At 43.4% G+C, this 22,977-nt stretch overlaps 1 protein-coding gene across 4 annotated transcripts in view; it reads left to right on the top strand.

Moving 5' to 3' along the window:
* The first annotated feature begins 303 nt into the window (after nt 1–303).
* SIRT5 (sirtuin 5) overlaps nt 304–22,977 on the top strand; it is a 32,359-nt gene continuing 9,685 nt past the window's right edge. The window contains exons 1-8 of one of the 4 annotated variants that reach the window (XM_028513954.2): nt 304–426; nt 8,534–8,682; nt 11,623–11,756; nt 13,834–14,059; nt 17,054–17,141; nt 17,912–17,965; nt 19,598–19,721; nt 22,098–22,213. In XM_028513954.2, the coding sequence (XP_028369755.1) occupies nt 8,568–8,682; nt 11,623–11,756; nt 13,834–14,059; nt 17,054–17,141; nt 17,912–17,965; nt 19,598–19,721; nt 22,098–22,213 (857 nt within the window). In that variant the 5' untranslated portion in view covers nt 304–426; nt 8,534–8,567. Of the gene's footprint in view, nt 427–797; nt 820–8,533; nt 8,683–8,825; nt 8,873–11,622; nt 11,757–13,833; nt 14,060–17,053; nt 17,142–17,911; nt 17,966–19,597; nt 19,722–22,097; nt 22,214–22,977 lie in introns of those variants that run through there. The other 3 variants (XM_036026489.1, XM_036026491.1, XM_036026490.1) reach the window with 3 other exon arrangements.

Genomic DNA, 22,977 nt, shown 5'->3' with positions numbered 1-22,977 from the left:
ACCTGGGTAAGGATCTCAGCACCAGCACTCAGGTTTGGTGAACTGGACTGGGAACCAAATCGACCGTCACTGGAAAAGTGACATTTCAGGGAAAGCCCCAACTTATGAAATATTCTGCCCTGATTTGTGTGCTCCGGTTGCAGGGTAAGAAAAAATGTAGGCAGTAATTCACGACCTACCTGAGACCAGCCAAAGACCAGCCCCCCAAACCCCGCCGTCTTCCAAAGACAGAGAAAAAGCAAAGAAAGAAATGTTAATGATGAACAAGACCAGGGAAAGGCCCCACCCCTCCGGAGCCAGGCAGTGTCTGGCTTCCGGCAGGGGCCGCTGCAGCCCGGAGAGCTAAGTCGCTCCGCCTTGCCCTGTGGCCCCCCTCGACCGTCCGGGTGCCTGGGGCGTTGCCGTCGCAGTTGCCGCTTCCTGCAGGTGCGTCTCCGCCCCGGTTGGGGTCTCCGCAGCTTTTTTCAGCTCCCGCCCCGGAGGGATCCCATACTGCCTCCCCGCTGCGCGCCTCGCGGGCTGCAGTTCCAGGGCGGGGACAGAGCGCGCATGCGCTGCCCAGTTTCTTTTCCCACCGCGTTCCGGGCCTCCCTACGTAGGCCGGGCTGGGAACATTCGGAGATTTGGGGGATTTGGGGGGTTGGGGGGTTAGGGGCGGGGCTGGCCTCTGCGGGAGGACCCTTGGGGCTCCTCCGGCTCGGCATCCCCACGTGCGGATATCCGAGGCCGGGTGTCCTCCTGCCCAGCACTGGGTCCGTGGCGGCCTAAGACGAGGGAGGGGGTGGGAAACAAGGCTGGAAAGTAACGCGGTCGAAGCAGGTGGGCCTGGTGGGCTACTATGAAGGGGAAGCCCCGAGCCCTTTGTGTAGAGTCACGCTGGTCACTGCGGCGTCCTGGGTGGCAGATGATCATGTCTTGGGGTTGGGGTGGTGGCTATAGGCGTGGGAGCAGGGGTCGGATTCGGGACGTAGTTTAACCGTGCAGCTGTGAGGTCTGTGACTAGCCTAGCATTGTTGGATGAGCTACGTGAGAGAAAGGAGAAGCCAGGGCCCAGGAGCGTGATTCTCTAAGGCTTTGTGGGTTGAAGGTCTAGGAAAAGCTGCGGAGCTCAGGTTTGGCTATGTGAGTGGGAGCCGTCCTTTGGACAGTGGAGGGGGGAAGGATGGAGCCCTGGGAGGATGGGGCATCAGAGAACCAGGTGGAAAACAGGCGAGGGTGTCTTCTGGAAGTCAGGAGAAGCAAGAATTTCCTGGAAAGGAAAGGTGATCAGGTGGGTAGGAGACTAGACATAATCAAGCGTTAGCAAGGTGGAAGTAGACGGTGACCTTGGACTAGAGCTGGTAGGTGGTAAAGGAGAGAGGGGAATGAATCTGCCAGTGTTCGTAGCTGAGGACTGGTGCATTGCATTAATTTAGCTTGTAGATGTGCAAAAAGTTATTTATTGAATGCCTATGTAAGGTTTTGGAGTTCCTTTGCTATATACTTATCATGTACTTTAATTTTTTTTGTAAAAATTTTTTCTTGCCTTCCTGGTACAACATTTCATTTATTATATTCATTTATTATATTTTTCAGCATTAGTAGGTTGCCCCTTTTTTCACAGAGTACATACATTTTTCCTTTTTTTCTGATTCCGTAGGTGAGTTTCAGGTTTCAAAGAAAGGCTGATTAAATAGGGGACTGCCGTCCACCCAGAGTAATGTCAGTGTTTGGGAACCTCTTCTGCCCCCAAAGGTCCAATGACTGGTGTGATGAGTGAGTTTGTTGCCCCCCCTGGGGTTTGTCTTCCCACCCTGAAGATACAGACAAGGCAGAATAGTTGGTGGTTTCACCCAGAGCAGTTTTCACCCCTGGGGTTTTCTGGACAAGACAGCCTGAGTTTTCCATTGCCCTCCTGCCTTTCCCTTTTGTTCCCAAAACTTGCTTTTACACTTGGGCAGGGGTGTAAGCTGTGGAAGGAAGAACACTGCCCACTGGACTCCTGCAGGAAAGCAGATACATGTTCGAACACTGACAACCCTTTCAATAATACTTTGTGCTTGCATCTTTAAAATAGCCTTATGTTCTAAGTATTTCCGATCTTGGAAATAACTTTCAGGTGGCACTGACCAAAAATGATGTGAACATTTTGTTTTCATTCTCTGCTTTGTTTTCACGTTAACTGAAACACTTACAGAACGTCTTGTAAATTAGTGGAAAATCTAGCAAAACAATTCCCACATTCATTTTTTTAAGTGTAATGTTGGCTAATAGAACAGACAGCAAAATAGATTTTGTAACCCACGAGACCCAGATTTTCTCACTGATTCATTCATTCATTACATCAGATAGACATAGAATACTTAGATTTCACTAATAATAAATTAGTGATAGATTTGAAATTTAAAAATACACATTTAGAAAGTATTTTTAAAGTTATACAATCCATGAGTGTGTGCATGTATGCATATATTATATATAAAATACATATATGTGTCATTAGACATTCTAATTCACACAAGTACTAAAGCTGTTTACAAAATACTTGCTGATTGCATTGCCTAGGCAAAACATCTAGAAACTAGTGATTTTTGGAAATGTTGAAACATTACTTAAGAATAAAAACAGTTGAGTAGAAAAACTTAGATGAAAAATTTGTAACATTTTACCCGGAAAATACAAGTCCTAACTTGTCAATTCTACAATTAAAAATTCCTTAATATTCTCAAATATTTGACAACTCTTTATAATTAGCCACAAATTCAACACATGTTCAGAATAGAATGACGTTTTGCCTTCATTTCATAGCTACCAAGCAGAAGACCAGTCTTTTAGATCCTCACACAGAAGAGCTGTGTGTAGAGCAGCGTAGTCCACTGCTTTATGTTGCTTCCTCTGTCAACATAAGAGCATCCAAACCTGTAGTGAGTTTTTACAAGAATTTATTTCAGCCCAAACTGACAACATTACCAGAAAGCAAGTTCTCATGCTCTGGAGAACGAGTTTTGCAGTTTCTTTTATACATTGAAATTAACGAGGGAGCTAAGGAAAATTATATGAACAGGATTATGTGATCACTAGAGGGTGATTACGTGCTTACTTCAGAAGTGTGTTAGTTAGCCTAGATGCACAAAAACAGTGGGCAGGGCTTGCTTAGGCAAAGATAAATCTTGTACGAAAAGTCGTATGCTTGCAGTGTGGCAGTGTGAGTGTCCACCGTGACCTGTTCCGGTAGGAATTCATGGTCAGCTTACTCTGTGAGGTTACTTTCCTAGATTCCCTTTTTCATCCACACCTCTGCTGACTGGATTTTACATATTTAAGTTATTTCAAATTCTTAATGACTTTAAAAATTCTACCTTCATGTCTGAGAAAAAAATATGACAGATTATTCAGAAGTTATCCAGAATTATTTGACAATAAATGTGCATGTTTGCTAACATTTAGAGTCTACAGAAGCCCTGGCTGGTACGGCTCAGTTTGTTGTAGTGTGCCATATACCAGAAGGTTGGGGGTTCGATTCCTGGTCAGGGTGCATATATGTAAGGCAACCAATCAATGTTTCTTTTTCACATTGATATTATTTTCTTTCTCCCTTCTCTAAAATCAATCAACATTTTAAAAAAATTTTAAATTGACAGAAGAAGAAAAGAATTTTCTGGATAAAATTGATGTCTCCAAATTAAAATTTTAGAGAGCAACAATGGACTCACACAACTTCATCTTTGAGAGAAATAAGTAAAGATAATATCGTAAGCTCAAAATGATAGCACAAGTAACTTTATGCAACATGAAAGGAAGTTTTAGTAAAGGTAGATGGTATTGGGTACTTTAATCTTCGTAGTTCTCAAGATATGCAGGCTTAACAACATCGTCTATGACAGTATCTTAAAGCCTCAAATGGATCTGAGAAAAACCCCTTTTCTTGATAATTACTGAAGCTAGGTGATGGGAAAATAACTTCTCTTTTCACCCATGTTTAAATTTTTCCATAATTAAAAAAAAACAACTATAGTAACACCTCACCTGTCCATTACTGAGGTATTTCAAATAATTAGTTTTTCCAAACAAATTGAAGTTTGTCAAAAGCTTATCATGCCCTCGCTGGTTGAAAACCATGCCAAGCCATTATCCCCGATGCCTCCTTTAAATAGAGCACTGGGGTGATTTTCACGATGACCAGCATTCCCAGAATTAGAGTCCTACAAGCTGCTCCCCCGAGTGGCTCTCCCAGGCTACGGGGGCATCAGCGTCTGCACCCTTCTCCCGCTGCCACCCTGTCAGCCAAGGGCCCTTTTTGGCACTCCCTTTGGCTCTGACCTGCATTCTCTAAGGAAGTGACTCCAGGCAGCCAGAGGGGCTCGTCCTCTGAGGTGTTCTGGAAACCAGCACTACACCATTTTTCTCTTTTGCAATATGGCAGGCTTCTTGCCCAGTTGTTTTGCTTATAGCAGAGACAGGTTACAATGAAAATGTATTGACATGCTTACTGCTTGTGTTTAAGTGAGGCTTATTGAAGTACAATTTATATACTGTAAATTCACCCTTTTTCAGTTCTATGAAAAAGTTCTGTGAGTTTTGAAAAATCACCACAAAATAAAGACACGGAATTTTTCATTGCTTTCAAGTTCCCTAGCCCTCCCTGCCTCCTCCCCGCCCCCACCCCCAGGCCCTGGAAACCACAGCTGTGATCTCTGTACCTACAGTTTTGCCCTTTCCTAATGTCATGTAAACGGTCTCGAACAGTGTGTAGCCTTTTTGGGTCTGGCTTCTTTCACTTAGCATAATGCTTTTCTCATTTCCCTTTTTTTTTAAGAAAACTTTATCTTGAAATATTTTTAGGGTTACAGAAATGTTATATGTACTATTTGCCCAATTTCCTCTAAAGTTAACAGCTGATGTAATTCGAGTACAATGAACTGATCCAGAACACTTATAGTCGTATAGTACTATTAGCTAATGTGCAGACTTCAGACTTTGCCAGTTCTCCCTGTAATGATCCTTTTCCTGTCTTGAATCCACTCTGGGGTTTCACATGGCATTCGGTTGTCCTTTCTGTTTAGTCTCCACCCTGGGGCAAGTCCCCAGTCTTTCGTAACCTTGATCACTTTTTTGAGGAGCCAGTTTTGCTGTAGAATGTCCCCTTGATTGGGGTTTGTCTGATGTTTTCTTATAATTAAATTAAGCTAATGCATTTTGGGGAAAAAACGCAAATGATATTTTGTCCTTACTGCATCGTATCAGGAGTTACATGAAGTTAGTATGCTTATTACTGGGGATTAACTTTGACTATTTAGTTAATGTAGTCTGCCAGATTTTTCCACTGCAGGTTGCATAATACTTTGTTTATTTATTTGATTTTGCATAGTACTTTAAAAATTTATCCATGTTGTTTTACATATTAGCAGTTTGTTCTTATTGTTGAACAGTATTTCATTGTATTGATCAACCACACAATTTGTTCACGCATTTATAAGTTGATGGACGTTTGATTTGCTTCCAGTTTTTGGCCTGGCGCTGTCTGGTAGGCCTTGGTGTTCTCCTGTTGAGCATAAATAATTTCACAAAACACCAACATCAGACAAGGCTAGCCTGTGACCATGGTGAACTGGGACAAAAATAAGACAACTGTGTAATAGGTCTAAACCTAGGTAAAAACAAGAACATGTCATAACCACAAAAATGACAAAACATCCTCTTATCCTGGCTAGTACCAGGACCTGCTGTTTATGGACTAATCACAGCTCTAGCCTCACTTCACTCCTTTCACCATTTAGATCAGATTCACTAAAATATTCAGTCAGGGTATCTTGTTTCCTGACAGCATCCAATCCAGAATAAAGCCTCACTTCCTTGGACGCCCTGCAGTTCCTCCTGGCTGCTGCTCTCCTTGCAACTGCTCAGCGGCAAGCGTGTTCCTGGTCTGCGTGCGCTGCAGAGCCTTGACCGTGCACGTGGCCTGTACACACATACACACTGAACGTCCTCACTTCCACTTCTGTGTCTGTGCATGCCACATACCGTCCCAGCCCCAATTCTTTTTTACTAATTTCTTGGGAATACTTCCATTTTTTAAAAAAATTATAAATGGAAATAAGTACTCTGGTATATACTCACATCTCCTTCTCTCTCACACACCATTTGTACCTCACTCTTCCCCCAAGACATTAAGTTTTGGAGATCTCTATCAGATTAGATAGAATATCTTTATTCTGGGGTTTTTTTTTTTTAACATTCGAAATGTGAACGTTGGAATGACTAGGCATTAAATAATCTGACTTGGTACTAACATGTTTTTGAGCCTCATCTTCCATACATTTATTTTTAACCTGTGACTGTCTTCTGCTCTGCTGATACCAACACTCAAGTACTCGTGAAGCCAGCATGCTGTCTGCTTGTAAATACTGAGTCAACCAACAAATGACATTTAATTTAGACTTGTTCACTTGGGTTATTTTATTTTAATTATTTTTAAGTACATTTAAAAAAAGATTTTATTTATTTATTTCTAGACAAAAGGGAAGAGAAAGAGAGGGAGAGAAACATCAATGTGTAGTTGCTTCTCGTGCGCCCCCTACTGGGGACCTTGCCTGTAATTCAGGTATGTGCCCTGACTGGGAATCAAACCGGCAACCCTTTGGTTCAGAGGCTGGCACGCAATCTACTGAGCCACACCAGATAGGGCTTTTTGGGTTATTTTAAATACACATAAAATTTACCACCTTACCATTTTAAGGTTACAGTTCAATATTGTTAAGTCCATTCATGTTGTGCAGCCCATCTCCAGAACTCTTTATCTTGAACACTGAAATCCTATACACATTTTTTAAATTTTAAAACTATTTTATAGTTTACATACAGTAAAATTAACCCTTTTTTAGTGTTGAGTTCCATGGGTTTTGACAGACACCATCATGTCACTGTCACCATACTCAAGACATAGAGCAATTCCATTACCTCAAAAGCCCCTCACAGCCCTTTGTGTGTTCCCTCCTCCCTGCTCGGGCAACCACTGATAGGTGCTCTGTGCCCACGGTTTTGTCTGTTTGAGACAAAAGAATCATATGCACACTCTTTTACACAGCAGCCATATCGCATGTTACAAGTATACCCTTGTTTGTTGAACTTGTCCCCTGCAGATGGTCAGTTAGGTTGTTTCTAGTCTCCTGCTGTTAATCACAGTGGTCTGAAGAACAACCCTGTGTATGTGTCCTTTTGGATGTGTGTAAGTCTGACTGTTGTAAAATGTCCAAACTGGGGATTGCTAGGTCAAAGGGAACATGCATGTGTAATTTTGATAGGTTGTTCTCCAAAAGGAATTGTAAAGTTTTAGGAAATGTGTTATTTTTCTATTTTTCCTGTATCCACAAACTTTTAATCCTGAGTTTTTCTAATGATTTGACCCTCTAGATAGAAGTCAGCTCTGCCAATTACCACATTGATGTCATTGATCCAAATAGTGTCTTTTTCTGTGTCTCCTTTTCTTTTATAAATTCCCCAGGAATAAAGATTTACAGCCCTGGCTGGCATAGCTCAGTGGATTGAGCTTGGGCTGGGAACTAAAGTGTCCCAGGTTCGATTCCCAGCCAGGGTACATTCCTGGGTTGCAGGCCATAACCCCCAGCAACCCCACATTGGTGTTTCTCTCCCTCTCTCTCTCTCTCTCTCTCTCTCTCTTTCTCTTTCCCCCTCCCTTCCCTCCCTAAAAATGGATGAATAAAATCTTTAAAAAAAAAAAAAAGATTTACAAAATGTGCTTTAAGACACAAGTTTCTGCCCTGGCCAGTGTGGCTCAGTTGGTTTGAGCATTGTCCCCTAAACCAAAGGGCTGCAGGTTCGGTTCCCAGTCAGAGCACATACTTAGTTGTGGGTTCTGTCTCTAGTTGGGGTGCATATGAAAGGCAGCTCAATCAATGATTTGCTCTGTCATTGCTGTTTCTCTCCCTCTCTCCCTACCTTCCCCCTCTCTAAAATCAGTAAGCATGTCCTTGGGTGAGGATTAAAAGAAAAAAAAGACAAGTTTCTTTGATATGATTGTCATGTTTGTCCTATTGTCATGATAAAATATATTTCCTGCTTAATTCAGATCTCAGAATTGCACTCTCAGAGAGAGGCTGGTGGTTTTCACACCTTTTTAAAAGCAGGGGAACCTGTTTTTCAAATGAATTCTCATATCTAACCCCATCTCAAGCCTCTGAGGCAGTGGTTCTCCATCTGAAGCATTTGTCAGAATCACCTGGCACAGATGTGGGCCCCACCCCGAAGTGTCTGATTCATGGGTGGGGGTTGGAGCCCCTGACTGCGTTTCTAACAAGATCTCAGGTGATGTCTTTGCTGCTGGTGTGGGGACAACACATGAGAACCACTGCACCAGGCACCGGAGGGCTCTTGAGAACCAATTGAAAACAGCTGACATAGAGATTGAACACCATGAAGATCTGACACTAAAGATTTTTACGGGCATTCTTACTTTTATTTACAAATAAATATATATTTTTGTGAAATACAAGTATTTTCTGTTTTTTTTCTGTTTGTTTTTATGATTTTTCTAAAGCCCATCTCAAGAATTAGTACTATAAAGGAACCCAATGGGACCTCTCCATATTGTCCCCAGCAGATTCTTCTCCCAACTGTATTGTGGATTGAGATCTCCAGCTGCCTCAGGAACCAAGGTTTGCCGAATAATGGCTCGTCCAAGTTCAGGTAGGTCTTTCTTAGCCTGTCTCTCATCTCCAGTGGAATCTGAAGTACCTGAAAATTCCTACACTCTTTGAGGGGAATGTTTTATATTGAAGTGGGTGCTGGGCCAGAATTTGGAGAAGGCCACTCTGTCCTCTTCTCCTTAGGCAAGTCCCTTCCAGGACAGGTCAGAGATGATCTCTTAATAGTCAAGGTAAGTCCATTTAAGGCATTTTGTTGCTCCTCCCAGAATATTTGCATTTAAGCCTTTCACACCCGATTTGTATTCTAAACCCCTCCCTGTAGGGGAAACAAGCTGGTGATTGTCCTCCAGGGTCACATGGGGTTAAACTTTTTACTGGACAGAAATGATTTGTATCTCTATTGGACAAAAACTGACAAGGTAACATACCCATACCCTTACTGTATGGTGGGTATAGAGTGTAACAGATTTATGTAATAAATGATCCTTAGGTGGGCCTGTTAAACCACGCTTCAACGTGGCATTGAAAGGCCATGCTGAACTCTTTTTGCCTCATTTTTAACTTTTGGATAACTTCCTAATACTGAGAATATGCTGAGTTGTAATAGTGCTTCCTTCCATTTTGCCCAATCTCAGCAATGATAAAGAACCCAAAAAACCCAGTCCCACTGAGCCACCCAGCCCCTGAGGTCCACAGCCGGTCAGGACAGGCCCCTGGTGGCTGTGGCGGCTCCCAGGAGCGTGTGCTTGACCAAAAGTGGGCCACCTGGGTCTGAAAATGCGAAACATGCTGGTGTGTTTTTCTTAAGCAGTTAGGAAATGTCTTTTTAAAATAAGATTTCACATGGCTTTAACATTTTTATATCTTAAATCCTGTTTTCCAAGAACAAAACTCGAGCTGATTTTTTTGTTTCTAGAAGTTGCTTAAAGTGGTACCTTAATAGAAGTCACTCTGATGTAGGAACCTATTCATCAGACGTTTACATTTGGAGTAGAAAACACCTTAGAGCAGGGGAAAGTTTTGTGCGTGAACTCTGAGGTCCTTAAGGTGTCTGTAGGGTTTCAATCCAGGAGTCGTATAACTAGTTCCTAGAAAAATATTTGTATATTTTCTTACTTAGCATCTTGTTCTTTCAGGGACCAGACTGGGCTTATTTTTCAGAAATCTTCCTGGTTAGACAGCATAAGTGGGCCTTATTTTTCACGCCAGTCTCTTTCTGACAGGGGTGTGAGTGTAGGCAGTGTTCGAAAAGCTGCGGGGAGTTGGGCTGGTTATACTGAAAGGCAACAGTGTGCCTGAAGCACCTTCATTGCTTTGAGCCTGCTGCGGAAAAGGGATCCCAGGGAACTCCAGGAATGTGGATCTGGAGCCTTTGCGTCCTTACTTCTGAGAGTCTGCTTTGACTCTCTGTTCACTCTTCCCAGTAGTCAGAAAGGAAGGGAAAGGGAGGGGAGATAGAGTCTTTTTTGAAATTCTCTGACCCGCATGGGCCGTAGAGGTGGTTCTGGGCTTGGGAGGGTGAGGAAGTGCTACTCGTGCTTAGATGGAGCCAGCAAGTATGAGAAACCAATGGGATACTTTTTACCAGCCCTGGGGGACAAAATGAAGTCACATTCCCTTTAACATTCAGCTCTGAGCTCCCACCCCACTATCTTTCTTCCTTTCCTCCATCCTGCCTGTCACTGGTTCCATCTCTTAGGGTGTCCCCATTCAGTCCAAAGGTTAACCTTGGTTGCTGTTGCCTCCAGGGTGGAAGACCGACAAGCCTGCTTCATCAGCTGTGGAACTGAACGTCCACTTGTGCTAAACTTTTCCTTGCTTTAGCACAAGCTGGCCTCCTAAAAGATGTGTACTCCAGGGGCCCAGGCCAGCCACAGGCAGTGCTAGTCTGGCAGTTGCCTCTCCAGTGGAGGGCTGAGGGGGGTCCTCTTCTCCCTGAAGCTTATGCTTAGCTCTGTACAGCTTACACCTGGCCTGCTGGAGCCACAGCACACACTTACCCCTCACATGGGGCTATAGAGCTACAGTGTCTGGGAGAGTGGTGCTCTCAGCCACATGCTGGGCCCTGACCTAGTCTCTGCCACCCAAGAGGAACAGTGGCACTTCCACGTCTGGGATGGGACATTTGTTTCAGAGGTAAACTTCACCTTGGGGTCCAGTGGGCCTGAGGACGGTCCCCCCCCCCCCCCCACACGTACACACAAAAACTTCTGTTTACTTTCATGAAGGAAGACGCATTCTCATCCATTAGCCTCTTTTCATCTTCATACCAGTCCTGCTCTAGGGAGGGCATGACTGTCACTTCAGATTGCCGAGGGAGCCGAGGGAGCAGCGGGCGCACAGAGGCAGGCAGAGCTGAGATTCAGGCCAGTGCTGTGTGCCTGAAGGCCCCGCGTCTTCTTAAGATGTTGTGCATCCGCACAGCAAGGGCATGGTAGCACCTTCACGGTACAGGAATGATTTTATTTGGGTATCTTAAAGTCCAGTTTCATGTAAGGTCAAGTTTCAAAATACAGGTATTTTATGCTTTTAAAAAGTTTGCTCCATACCAATTTGCTATTACAAAAAGCCTACATCAGTATCTGTTTTTGCTAACCAAAGGAAATCTGGAGGATTTTTGCATTTATGAAAGAAGGTGAAAAACAAAAATAGCGTTCAGCATTTATTTTGCAGTGAATTATAGACATAGCACACGCCCCAAGCAGCAGCGAGAGCAGCCCTGCCAAGCTCCGTCTCTGGAACTACATTAGGCACCAAGTGCCAGAGCTTTGAACTGTGTCTGTGAGCATCTGCTTTATCTCCATTTGTTGTGTGCATCTGTTAGCAGAATGTGTCCTGAGGTAACTGTTTCTTCACTTGATGCAAGGTTTCATGGGAACACTCTACTTTTGGACAGCAAGGGAAACCTAGGCAGACAATTGATATGGATATAAATATCCAAATGATGCACTGGATTGATAAAGTTTTATTCTCTCTTTAGATATGGCTGGTTTTCGGAAGTTTTTTGCAAAAGCAAAGCACATAGTCATCATTTCAGGGGCTGGCATCAGTGCTGAAAGTGGGATTCCGACTTTCAGAGGAGCCGGAGGTTATTGGAGAAGGTGGCAAGCACAGGTTAGTAGAGTTTCCAGAATATTAAGAAGGTCTTCTGAGTGAAATTGTAACAGTTTGACTCAGAACATAGACTGATGCCTGAAACCCAGAGAGCAAAGTTCTGAAATTAGCTTATGACCCTTGACCTGTTCATTTTGGCATCAACATAACGTCCATGTGATTAAGATCTGACATTTAAGCAAAGCAGCTACGTCCCTTACTTTCTAGGTATGTGTAGATTTCATTTATTCAGATAACAGATTTCTTCTAGTAGTTAAAGTAGAATCAGAAAACCTTGGTTAGCACGAGTCACTACTATAGATACTGAAATTAAGTATTACAAATTTTTAAGGTTTCTGTGAATGTTTCACATTAAAACTGAAGTTGAATTATTGAAGCCTAGAGCTTGATATTCAAAGCTTTATATGAAGGCCCTTAGAATGGAAGTTTAAAGAATTGAGTTTTTATTGAGGTGTGTTATCCATACAATAAAATGTATCAATTTTAAGTGGGCAATTCAGTGACTTATTACAAATGTATGCAGAGCGCAGCCACCACCAGGTCCAGGATGGAAGGTTCCCTGCCCCAGATGATTCCCTCTGCAGTCAGCCTCTCGCTTCCCCAGGAAATCCCTGGTTTGGAGGGTGGGGGCTTTTGTTTGATTTATTCACCACCCCACCCCCAGCCTCTAGAACTCTGGAACAGTGTAGGTGCTGAACAGATTTTTGTTGGCTAAATGAAGACAAATGTAAATAATTACTTCAATACATGACTTCCAAATTCAGTAGGTAATTTCTCATTTCGTGGAGGGTTAATGAACCTGCCCTTTTTTCCTATATTAAAAGTCTCAGGATGGCAAATATTTAGGATGTATTATCACTTCTCCAGCACCCTCCAGGTGGGGATGTGGACATGGGAATCATCACCTTAGAGAGGAAGGAGGTGAGAAGGAAGAGCTGAGGGCCCTCAGGGTCCCACAAGAAAGAGGAGCCATGGAGAGCAGTCCAGAGAGCAGTCCCTGGATTAGAGAAGCAGAGGGGGGTGCAGCGGGTGCGAGGAGGAACTCAGGGAGGGGTGGGCCGTCCTGTGAGGGCAGTGAAGAGGTCCAGCAGCATGTTTGATGCCCTCTGTGTTCCCAGCACACCCAGGGTGGGCAAAAGTAGGTTTACAGTTGTGAGTACACAAAACACAGAGGTGAGTCTTACATTATTATTTGTTCATGACTGTAGACCTATGCTTGCCCACCCCTGCGTATTCAGGGTCATGTGCTACCTCTGCACTGCTCAGGCCACTTGGGCTGTAGGTGGAGGGTGGGAAGGATGGAAGTACAGGGTTCACACGAACAATCCACAGCATAGACGATCCACTCCTGGGACTGCCGGGCAGATGGGGACCTTACTGTAAGATAAAATGCACAGTTCTGCCACCGCCACAGTCAGGACACTGAACACTTCGGTCATGCCCAAGGTTCCCTTGTGCCCTTTCCCGTCAGCTGTCCGCCCCAGACGGCTACTACCCTGTTCACAAAAATGAGATCCAGCTGTTGTAGAAGAGGAGTCGCACTATAAATCACATATTTTTATATATTTTGTTAATACAATACCTTTGTGAGTGTGTAGTTGTAATTACAGTTATAAAAACTGAGTTTCTCAACTGGGGTCATCATACCTCATTTGGGCATTGTACATTTCACTTTTTTCCTGGACAAATGATACTGACTTCACATATTTTGGAGCTCCAACCTAAATTACTTTCCTGCTTGACTTCCTGTTCATAACCTACCTGAGTGGTAAATGGGGCAGGTTACATTTCCCTGAGGTATAATTGGGGAACTTAAAACCAATTTCTCAGGTCTCTTGTCCAGGATTGAGACATAGGCTACATACAGCCCCAGGCCCTGCCCATGTCCGCCACGCTGCGTGAACCTGCAGCAGACCGCCCGCTTGCACCCTCCCAAAGCTGCCTGCCTCCCATGTAGAGAAAAAGGGGACTGGGAGTATTTCCTGCGATTGTCTGTCCCTGCAGGAGCCACACCCTGTGTTCCAGAGCTTTGGCGCCTCTTTCTCTTCCTGACTCCTGCCTCCTCTCTTACCCCCAGGCCCTGGCCACCCCTGAGGCCTTTGCCCAAAACCCATCCCTAGTGTGGGAGTTCTACCACTACCGGCGGGAAGTCATACAGAGCGTAGAGCCAAACCTCGGGCACTTTGCCATCGCCAAGTGTGAGGCCCGGCTGCGTGAGCAGGGCCGCCGGGTCACAGTCATCACCCAAAACATCGATGAACTGCACCGCAAGGCTGGCACCAAGAACCTTCTGGAAATTCATGGTGAGGACCCTCAGCCTCACATGGGGAGGGAAGCACACTTTAAAACACATGTCCTGCCCTGGCTGGGTAGCTCAGTTGGTTGGAGCATTGTCCCCATATACCAAGGTGGTGGGTTTGATCCCCCGTCAGGGCACATACAAGAAACAGCAAAGGAATGTACAGATGAGTGGAACAGTAAATCGATGTTTTTCTCTCTCTCTCTGTCTCAAATCAATTTTAAAAAACGAAAACAAAACACATGTCCTGCCATTTCCCACCTGGACTCACTAAAACAGAATCTGCATTTTGACAAGATGTGCAGGTGTCCGGTATGTACAGGTGATCCTGGAAAAGCGCTGGTGCACAGCTGTATGCACCCTCCTCCCTGGGGAGTTCTGTTGAAAGGGTTGTGCTCAGAGACAACTGCCCAGCTGGGCTGAAGGGGCCAGGAGGTGTGGGCCATTGGACAGCTGTGCCTTTAATAGAATTGCAGCAGAGGAGGACCTTGGCATTCCCCGGGGTATCTGTTTACTTTCCCTTTGTCCCCCAGTTGGCGCTGTCCGCTGAGGCCGTGCTTCTGGTAAGTGCTCCAGCCTTTAAGGAGCTGCCAGCACAGTCACCTTCACTATCAAGCCCACCACATTTGCAACCCACGTGGGTTTTGTCTTAGGTCCCTCTGGTTTCCCTTCTCTGCCCTAATGACAGCCTCCTTTTCCCTCTTGTCCTCTTAATTCTTTCCCCTCTTTGCTCTCACCAGAAATCTAATAAACCTTTCACACAAGAGCATAAATGGGCACACAAGGATTTTTTCCCCAAGGACATTTGCATTTAAGAGTCTATAAAACGTCAATCCCAAGGAATGTATTTCTAATTGTGGAATTCCCAGAAACAGTGACCCAGTGGGGGGTGTTGCTTGTGTGTGTGTGTGTGTGTGTGCCGTGAATCAGCCCGTTTTTGCCTAGGCTGTGGTCACCCTGGTGATGAAAGCTGAGCACCGCTCCCATCTCTCTCTTGTGTCCCAGCAGTGTTAGCCACCTACTAATCACGTGTCTTCTTGGCACCTTTTTCTGCTGGATCTGAAATGGTGTTTCCACATGGCCTTCTCACTTGTCTGCAGTGTCAGAATGTAGGCTGTGTCACTTGACACGGAGAGTGTATCAAACGGAGATAGAACCTCTCTTATCCAGTTACTTTAAGGATTAAATAAGATAATACGTGTATATGGATATTAGTTGGGACATTTTTGGATTCAAGTGATGAGAACTCCCTTCTAATTTAGGTAAAAATAAAAGGGAGCCCTTCCTTTCCTCAGATTGAAAATGCCATCAATTTTAGGATGCATCATGTTTTTAATGTGACTCTTAGAAAATAATCTGTTCAAACCATGTTATCTTATTGTATTATCCCTTAGAATTGTATTTTATACTTATAGAAAGGGCTTGTTAAAGCTTCTTGTATACACATTTTTAGAAATTATCATTCACACATAAAAAACAACATATGGGTGAAATAAAGTGGTTAAGATATTTCTTTTGAATTTCTTGTGAATGAGTCTGAGGCACCAGTGACTGTGTTTGCCATACACTGCCATGCTCTGTGCCACCAAGGGGATTGGCGGTGCCGCATTTCCTAAGAGGGTGCCCCTCTCTCACCCCTGGGCTTCTCTCCCAAACTGCTGATGCAAGCTGTGCAGGTTTGGTATCTGGCCTGTCTCAATCTTACCAGCAGGTGGTGGTAGAAGGGTTCTAGACAACAAGAAGGACTCTGCTTCTTCCCCCAGTGGCCCTCCCATGGTTTCTTGGCTGAAACATGCAGGGACCACCTTTGTCCAGTTAGGATACCGAGGTTAACAGGTCACCTCATGTATCCGTCATTGGTGTTATCCTTCCATAAGTCTGTGCAAGTGCTGGCTGTGGAAACCACGCCTCACCCATCATGAGGCTGATGGCAGTTGCAGGACACATCTGAATTTCAGAGATGTTAACATGGGCAAAGTGGTCATGCTAACACTGACACAATGGGTATGTTGGCTCACAAAACCGAGGAGCCCGGGGTGGAGCTGATGTCAGTAGCAGGCTCCCTGTCTTTCTCTCCCAGCCTGTCTGCCTCTCCTCCCCTCGCTTTGTTGACTGAGTTAATTCACGTCTCCCTCTGCAGCTGATCATCTCCATGGTCCAGCAAAGGTAGCGTCCAGCAGCTGCTGGCTCACCCCAGGTCAGCTCTCTCCTCAGAAGATAAACCTCTGCATGGCCTAGCCTGGTCAATTACCTCCTTTTTGACCAAACATTACCACTGAAGGGTTAGGCTGCTATGATTGGGCCAGTCTGGAACGTGTGTGCGAACTTGTATTTCAGGCTGTGATTGACAGCTGTGTCAGCTCAGCATGGGATAGAGGAAAGGTGGTTCCTCAGCTAAGTGGCGCTGGGCAGAACGGAACAGTATGTGTCCACCACAGTGTGCAATGCGCTCAGCACAGCACAGGCACATGGCGAATGTGCAGGGAACTGTAGTCACCATTATTGGGTTAGCTTGATAGTTACTCATTTTACGTTTTCTTCTTTTATCAGTTGATTATTGATTGATTGATCTGGCTTTAGGTAAAAGATTCAAGTTTATTAAGTTGAAATTCAGATTTGTAAACACATCTCAAGCTACTGAACCTTTATCAATCGTGTACTTAGTAAATCATGCCCTTAGGTCTGGTTGGCCTTACCTACCCCGTAGTCCAGTTCATTTCCACCTGAGCATCACTCCAAGTAATCTGAGAGCCCCTTCGTCATGGAGGACATTATTCCATCTGACTCTCTTCCCTCCAGATTACAAAGCCCCGGGGGGGGGAGATGCTCTTGGCTTGTTCAATAGTGGTACATGCTTCACATTTCCCATGATAACTGGGGGAGGCCCACTTGCTAAAATGAACATATAAAAACTAAATGATTTTGTACCTTTTGGTGGACATGGAGACAATTGCTCTTGATGATATTATTTCTGGTCTTGCTAACTTATGTTTTTCAGGTAGCATATTTAAAACTCGATGTACGTCTTGTGGAGTTGTGGCTGAGAATTACAAGAGTCCAATTTGTGCAGCTTTGTCAGGAAAAGGGTAATTATGCTGCACTACAGAATAATTGTATGTTGTTTTCTCTTTTAAATTGAACATCAGTGTGAGGAAATTGTACATTATTCTAAGATCTGCATGGATATTTATGAGAAATAGGACCAAATACATTATAGCATATTATGAAAGAAATATTTGGCTCTTGATTTACAATGTTAAGTGAAAACCACAGGATCTAACTAAATAGTATGATCCCTACTTTGTATTTAAACGCACACGCACATACACACACACACATTCCCCATGTTGATATTTCTTTGTATAAGTAATAGACCTGAAGAAAATGCAGTGATTTTCAGGACTGGTGGGATAATAGGTAATTCTGTTTTCTTTTATATATATTTTTGAATTTTCGAACATTTTTCTTATGACCATGTACTATTATTGTAACTAAGGAAAGAAGTTAAGAGTAGACTCAGAATATTCAGAAAAATTCTACCTGACCATTTTAAATCACTATAAATCATACAAGAAATATATTAATATAATGTCACTGAAGAAGATTCAAATTATAACACATGTATTGCAAATCATGAAACTCCCCCTCAGCACATCTGGCTCTCTACATACAAATTCCCTCTGAGGTAAAACCACTGGTAATTATTTGGTGTCTTGTCTTTGAGTACTGCATGTATTAATTAGGAGTTCTGTACCATATCCTGACAGGCAAATATACACACTCATTGGGTTATGTTATTTCTTTGTTCCTTGATTATACCAATGACATTTCTCTTTTCTAATACTGTTTACTTCAGTGCTCCAGAACCTGAAGCACAAGATGCCAGAATCCCAGTTGAGAAACTTCCCCGGTGGGTAAAAATCTCTCATCTGTATTTGGTGTTCCAGGTTGCAAAAAAAGAAAGTTAGGAATCAAAATCTAAGTTCATTTGGTGAGATGCCTCTTAAATTCTCCAGTGTAAAAGCCAGCCCTGGCCCATGAAGCCAAGGGCAAAGGCACAGAGGATGAACCAAACCAGGGTAGAGGGCACTGTTGCTGTCCAATCCCTTTTTGCTTTGTATTACTGCAGGACAGTGAGGCTTGGAGAGTTTCTGAGGCTGTTACGCTCCAGAAGCTTATCCAGTGTACAGAAAGCATGGAGGCTGGCGTCCTGTAACTGGTCAATAAACCTTAGTTACTATCCTCTTCATCCTCCTCATTGTCATCAGTGCTATTAATCCAGGTTTATGGAGGCAGTAAAAGGTCTTGCAAAGATGAAATTATAGAACCAAACATAATTTTTGTAGATTCAAAAAAAAACCTAGAAAGTTTTAACATCAATTTTTAAAAACCAGATATCAAGACAGCACTTCCAGAAGTGTTTCAGACACCACTTAGACCCGTGTGAGGTTCGTGGGCAGTGCCTGCAAAACAGGTGCGGTGTGCTCAAGTGACTGTGCACCCGACAACCTGCAGCGCGATTGCCGCGCTGTAGGGCTTCTCTGAGCATTTCGTACACTGAAGGATGCTGTTACTCTCTAAAAAGTGGTTATAATATGTTGGTATTTCACTGGTTTATTTAACCACAGAACCCTTTTTATTTTTCTTAATAAGGGTTTTCATTACTAAATGCTAAAGTTTCAATCTGAAAGAACAGGGAATCCTGGAGGGTTCCTGAGTAGGACATTAATATGGTGAAAATGATGTTTGGGGGAAATTATGTTATTTTATTATTTTTAAAATATTTATTTATTTTTAGAGATGCGGAGGGAGAAAGAGAGGGAGCGAAACATCAATGCGAGAGAGATACATTGATCAGTTGCCTCTCACATGCCCCCAACTGGGCATCTGGCCTGCAACCCAGGCATGTGCCCTGACCAGGAATTGAACTGGCAACCTTTTGGTCTGCAGGCCAGTGGGTGCTCAGTCCACTGAGCCACACCAGCCAGGGCTGGGGGAGATTATTTTAGAAGGTACACATAAAATAATTAAGAGATAGTAGGAAGTAAATTATGAGAGATTTTTTAGTAGTCGACACTGGAAAACTTGGCTATCGACAGGGCCAGAGAGAGGTGAGTCTCAGAGAAAATGAAGAGGTCATTGATGAAATGGGGGGGTAGTTGTGGCTTTAGAGGCAAGTCTGAGTCCAGTGTTCCTCCCGGGCCTGGGTAACTGGGCACAGTTGTGCCCATGAATGCAATGAAGTCACTGGGAAAGAGAAAACTGTTTAAGAAAGGGAAGGTCAAGTTTGGCTGAAACACGTGTCTCCAAATCAACCCAGTGCTTCCAGACAAAATAAAAACTATAAGGCAGTTAAAGTTAGTACTTCGTATTCAGGACAAGTTCCTAAGGGCTGGGAGGGCAGGGATGGTGATCAGAAGGGGCAGGTCTGGACTGGATTTGGGGCAGCACTGGATTTGGGGCAGCACTGGCCTTCTTCTGGTCCACCTGGGCAGACCTTCTGGCAAGGCTCAGGGTTGGGTTAAGGATAATATTCTTACAGGTGTGAAGAGGCAGGGTGCGGGGGCCTGCTGCGACCTCACGTAGTGTGGTTTGGAGAAAACCTGGACCCTGCCATTCTGGAAGAAGTTGACAGAGAGCTGGCCATCTGTGATTTATGTCTAGTGGTAGGTCATGTCCTTTCCTGATCTTGGGGATTTTCTGAAACACCAGAACTGGGGTGGAGATTGTTCCCTCCCTCCCCTCCCCCCTCCCCCTCCTTCCTTCCCTTCCTTCCTTCCTTCTCTTGAAATGTGCTTTGAGATGTGCTTTGTGGTGTCCTAAAGAAAAAACTAAGAAACAGTGAATAAGAATTGATCTTAAAATACAAAACTATACAAGACCATGTCTTGGGCTTCTTAAAGCTGTCTCCCCCTAAAAAATATCATTAAAGGAGCATGTCATTGGTTCTGATTTTTAAAATAACATGTGCTAATTATTAAATTTAATCAAGAAAATACAAAAGGAGGAAATTAGAAATCACTGATAATTCTTCCATCCAAAAATAATGTGTTAGCCTTTTAGTATGTTTTCTTCTAGACCAGGCATGAGCAGACTGTGGCCCTATGGGCCCAATCCGACCTGCCCCCTGTTTCTGAAAATAAAGTTTTATTGGAACACATTCATGCCCCTTCTTCGTTGTGTAGTCCATGGCTACTCTCATACTACAATGGCAGGTTTGAATGTTTGCAACAGAGATCATGTGCCCTAAAAAGCCTAAAATATACTCTATTTGGACTTTTATAGAAGTTTGTCCACCCCTGGTCTAGACCTTTCCTTATGCAGATGTGTACATATTGATTAATTTTTTTTGAAAAAGGGTCCGTATTCCCAAAATACTAATTTCAAAAGACTATATACACTCCTATGTTCATTGCAGCATTATTTACAATAGCCAAGAAAGATATGAAACAACCCATGTGCCCAACAATAGCTGAGTGGATTAGAAAAGCTGTGGTACAAATGTACAGTGGAATATTATTCAACCAAAAAAAGTACTATTTGAGACCGAATGGATGGACCTAGAGGGTATTATGCTCAGTGACATAAGTCAGTCAGAGAAAGACAAGTACCATATGATTTCACTTATATGTGGAATATAAAGAACAAAATAAACAAACAAAATTGAAACAGACTCAGACACAGAGTGGACTGGTGGTTGCCAGAAGGTAGGGAGTATGGGGGCTGGGTGAAAAAGGTGAAGGGTTTGAGAAGTATGAAATGAGAATTACAAAATAGGGGGTGTAAAGTACAGCACAGCGGATACAGTCAATAATATTGGAATCACTATGTATGGTGCCAGGTGGGTACTGGAAATACTCAGGAGAACACTTTGTAAAGCGTATGATTTTGTAACCACTATGCTGTACACCTGAAACCAGTACAAAATAATATTGAAGTAAACTGTAATTTTAAAATTTAAAAAATAAAATTGAAAAATGGGTTTATGTTATATCTTATATTTCAAAACTACTTTGTTCATGTAGCAATTCACTTAGCATATTCCATGTCAGCACATCAATGCACATCATCTTTTTAAGTGGCTGTGTGGTATTCTGGTGTATATTTTCAACCGATCCTCTGTTGTTGGACACTTGGGATGTTTCAAATTTTGATATTTTAAACAACACTGTGGTGAATAGCCTCACACATAACTCTTAACAAGCTTTTCAAATTATTGCCTCAGGAAAAATTTCTTAGAAGTGGAATTATTGGACAAAGGGTAGGCATATTTCAAGTTTTCCTTAACATGTCTTTAAAAACTGAGGCACTTTCTCATGGGGGCACACTTGTCTGCCGGCACTTACTGAGTGCATCCCGAAGCTGAGTGTAGGGTCAGTATTCATGCTAGATGGCTGAAGTGAGATGCGCTGGCTTGTAAAATACATTCTGGTCTTCCCATCCCCACCCCGCCAGCAACCTCAGTGCTTGAGTTCTGAGAATTCAGATCCAAGACTCAATTATAAGCACAGGTGTTTTAGAAAGTAATGGGTAGAAGAAGTGAGTGGTGGAAGAAGTAAGCCAGCTGGCCTTTGCATTCTTGTAAAGAATGTTTGTAAATCTATATTCACAGAGAAAAACCTGAAAGAATGTACATCAAAATGCAAACAGTGGTTATCTTGGGGTAGTAGGATTATGAATGACATGTGTATGGTTTTTTTTCTTTGAATTATCTAACTTAAAAAAGGAACATGGATTATTTGTATCACTTCAAAGAGCAGAAACAAAAATAAAATTAACCCCAAAAGGTGATGATTCATTTCGTTGCCACTCTCCATTTGCACAATTCTCCTCTTCATGTCTTTCTGAATTCCAGTATCAGCCAAAAAGGTGCCTCCTAACTTCCCATTTGTCCCTTAAATCCTCTCCTTTTATCCCATCCAGCTTCGTTTTCCCCACACCTGCAACCACAAACCTGCCGGGGTCTATGTGAGATTTTCTGAAAAAAGGTTTCTTCTCCACACAGTGTGCTCACTTGTGTGTTTCCATCTGTTTGCTTGTAGGTGGGAACGTCCTCTGTGGTTTATCCTGCCGCCATGTTTGCCCCCCAGGTGTCGGCCAGGGGAGTGCCGGTGGCCGAGTTTAACATGGAAACCACCCCGGCCACGAACAGATTCAGGTACAGGGATTACCAAGGTGGGAGATGGAAGGCATTAAGCAGGTTCGGGCATAGTCCTCTAAAGAGATTTCACCTACTGTTCTAATTAAAAAAAAAAAAAGGGACACCGAGTTTGTACTTTATTTGGTCTGTTGTTGCTTTTATGGAAGAACAAAATATTAACTGTAGACAGAGGGGGCTCTTTTTACAAGGGCTTTGTCATAGGACTTTCATTTTTTCACATTTTGAAAGCTCTTCTAGGATTCCTTAGGCTTTGCTTTCACTTGTATTTTTAAACTAGATTTAGTAACAGCAGGCATTTAGATGTAGGTAAGCCTGGGAGATGCCCACTCAGAACTTCATCGCCTCTGCTCTCAATGTGAGGCTACCTGGGCATGTTCCACTGGTCCGATGGCCAGGAATATTGGTACCTGTAGCCGTATTACCATGCTGACTCTGTTCCCCATGTCTGTGTGGACAGAGTAGATTGTCATAGTATGAAATTTTCAGTCCCATTCCATGTCTTTTTTTTTTAATAAGAGAAGGCCACTACCATTTAGTCCTACTTGATAGATTTGATTTTTTTTTTGAAGACCTCCTTTCTTTTTTTTTAAGATTTTATTTATTTATTTTTAGAGAGGGAAGGAGGGAGAAAGAGAGAGAGAGAGAGAGAGAGAGAGAGACATCAATGTGTGGTTGCTGGGGGCCGTGGCCTGCAACCTAGACATGTGCCCTGACTGGGAATCGAACTTGCTACACTTTGGTTCACAGCCCGCGCTCAATCC

Source organism: Phyllostomus discolor, chromosome 5 (genome assembly GCF_004126475.2).
Source record: "Phyllostomus discolor isolate MPI-MPIP mPhyDis1 chromosome 5, mPhyDis1.pri.v3, whole genome shotgun sequence".
In the NCBI taxonomy this organism is placed as follows: Eukaryota; Metazoa; Chordata; class Mammalia; order Chiroptera; family Phyllostomidae; genus Phyllostomus; species Phyllostomus discolor.
This window is presented reverse-complemented; position numbering and strand designations above follow the sequence as displayed.